Source organism: Aplysia californica, unplaced genomic scaffold (assembly GCF_000002075.1).
Source record: "Aplysia californica isolate F4 #8 unplaced genomic scaffold, AplCal3.0 scaffold00061, whole genome shotgun sequence".
NCBI lineage: Eukaryota > Metazoa > Mollusca > Gastropoda > Aplysiida > Aplysiidae > Aplysia > Aplysia californica.
The window spans coordinates 911,970-913,687 of NW_004797331.1; the positions used below are offsets into that span (position 1 = coordinate 911,970).

Sequence of the window (1,718 nt, forward strand, 5' to 3'; positions counted from 1 at the left end):
GAAAATGTAAAGAGCGGGAAACTGGGTTTGTAGAGTGAGTGAGTGAGTGAGAGAGAGAGAGAGAGAGAAAGAGAGAGAGAGAGAGAGAGAGAGAGAGAGAGAGAGAGAGAGAGAGAAAGAGACAAACAGACACAAACAAGGAGATTCAAATAAAGAGAACAAGAAAAAATCAATGAGTGGGACCTAGATTCATGATCTCTACGGGAACTTACGAGAACTTGTTGTCCATCTGGCGTTAATGTCTGGTACGTCACAGCTGGCCTGTCTTTTTACTTCCTTTCCTCCGTCTGTCTCTTTCCGATGATCTCCACGCCTTCTCTCTTTCTGTCTCGCTCGGTATCCCTCTCGTTCCCCTTCACTTCTTTGATTTCTGTTTCCCTGCCTTCTCTCTCTCTCTGTATCCCTCTCTTTCCAGACTCTTTGTCTTCTTTCAGTGTATCTCTCTTTCTTGTCTTTCTCTCAACACCTCTTTTCCCCTTTCTCTCTTTCTGTCAACGAATCTTTCTGTTTGTTCCACTCCTTCCTCCCTCTCTCTCTCTCTGTGTTCCCTCTCTGTCTGTCTCCCTCTGTCTTTCTCTCACAGCACACTCCGGTATGACGGTCCTCAGAAACGAGACAGGTCCTGGAAAATTGTCTCGGTCAACCCGAAACCGGACGTGCTGCGAGTCGGCCGATCAAAATCCACCAATCAGAGATGACAGAACCGAACCTCAATCTCTCTGATTCCTGGCACGCTGATCTTCCGTCTCGCCACCGGAGCTTGACAATCTGCAGAAAAAGTCAGAACACTTTGAATGGAATCTCATATTTAACGACCGAGCAAACCGTGACGACAAATCGACACTGGGTAAAAAAAAAAAAAAGAACACGATATAGATCCATTCTAATTTGGAAATATCACGGTACCTATTCACTCACAATTTCTAGCCAATGATTGCCTGATACGAATGAGATCATTATCACGGCATCCGAAAAAAGGGACATGCGACAAAAAAAAAAAAAAAAAAAAAAACATTTCTATACTACAACCAACGACAGCATTTCAGAACAAACACGATAGCGTACGTGTAATAACTGCGTGTCTAACTTAATTACCGACCAGCGCCTGTACTTATATTCCTACAAGGATATAGTCCTACAAGGATCGGTTTAACTACTCCACTAACCAGGACCTGACTAATCTAATTCCTTCATGCCTGAAACCGGCGTAAGTTATTCTACAAAACAACGCTTGAATTGTCTCTACTATACACCAACGTGTCATGTGTTCTGCACACTCGTTCACGTTGAGCAGACATCTTCATTCAACTGCCATAAAAGCCAAGCTGTTAAAAACAGACTCAAACCCCTTTCAAACATTTCAACTCGCCGGCAACATGTGTCAGTGTCAGCCACCACGGAAAAAAAAAGAAGTGATAAATGAATAACATTTAAAAACTTGAATACCGCCGGTCTGGAGAACGGGTGTTTTGTAGGTGTTTCCTATGATTTGGTTGTTGGTTTGTTTGGTTTTCTTGGTTTGTTTGTTTGGTTGGTTGGTTGGTTGGTTGTTGTCTTGTTTCTTTGGTGGGTTTTAGTTCTTTTGTCCCGTGGGTAGTATACATGAGTACAACCATGTCGTGGACGTAACTACCCGCAACTAATTAACAAATCTGATTCCTTCCCAAGCAGGAACAAGGCACTAAGAAAGAATAAGTGCACCATAAAAACAACAACCA

At 42.9% G+C, this 1,718-nt stretch overlaps 1 protein-coding gene across 1 annotated transcript in view; it reads right to left on the reverse strand.

Moving 5' to 3' along the window:
• The window catches only part of LOC101853298 (mitochondrial glutamate carrier 1), a gene marked incomplete in the record, with an annotated part of 55,953 nt that overhangs the window by 15,108 nt on the left and 39,127 nt on the right, over positions 1 to 1,718 (reverse strand). Inside the window, 1 exon segment of the mRNA XM_013079715.2 lies at positions 213 to 768. Coding sequence (XP_012935169.1) covers positions 213 to 229 — 17 coding nt within the window.